General features: G+C 70.9%; 2 protein-coding genes across 2 annotated transcripts in view; one reads left to right on the forward strand and one right to left on the reverse strand.

The window, feature by feature from the left end:
- RPS25 (ribosomal protein S25) overlaps positions 1 to 106 on the reverse strand; it is a 2,144-nt gene extending 2,038 nt beyond the window's left edge. The window contains exon 1 of the mRNA XM_019470471.1: positions 17 to 106. Coding sequence (XP_019326016.1) covers positions 17 to 106 — 90 coding nt within the window. The remainder of the gene's footprint in view (positions 1 to 16) is intronic.
- Positions 77 to 278, forward strand: part of TRAPPC4 (trafficking protein particle complex 4) — a 1,730-nt gene continuing 1,528 nt past the window's right edge. Inside the window, exon 1 of the mRNA XM_019470525.1 lies at positions 77 to 278. This exon is cut by the window's right edge and continues 25 nt beyond it. Within this exon, the coding sequence (XP_019326070.1) occupies positions 105 to 278 (174 nt within the window). The 5' untranslated portion in view covers positions 77 to 104.

Genomic DNA, 278 nt, shown 5'->3' on the forward strand with positions numbered 1-278 from the left:
CCGAGAAAGGAAGCGCGTGGCGCGAGGCGTGGGGAAACCCCGTGGTCTCGGGCGGCTTCCGGGGCACGGCGTGACGCCACTTCCGGGGCAGGGCGGGCGGCGCCATGGCGATCTTCAGCGTCTATGTGGTGAACAAGGCGGGCGGCCTCATCTACCAGCTGGACCACTACGCGCCCCGCGCCGACACCGAGAAGACGTTCAGCTTCCCGCTCGACCTCGTCCTGCGCCCGCACGACGAGCGCGTCGTCGTCGCCTTCGGACAGCGCGACGGCATCCGC

This window comes from Aptenodytes forsteri, unplaced genomic scaffold, assembly GCF_000699145.1.
Source record: "Aptenodytes forsteri isolate BGI_AS27 unplaced genomic scaffold, ASM69914v1 Scaffold187, whole genome shotgun sequence".
NCBI lineage: Eukaryota > Metazoa > Chordata > Aves > Sphenisciformes > Spheniscidae > Aptenodytes > Aptenodytes forsteri.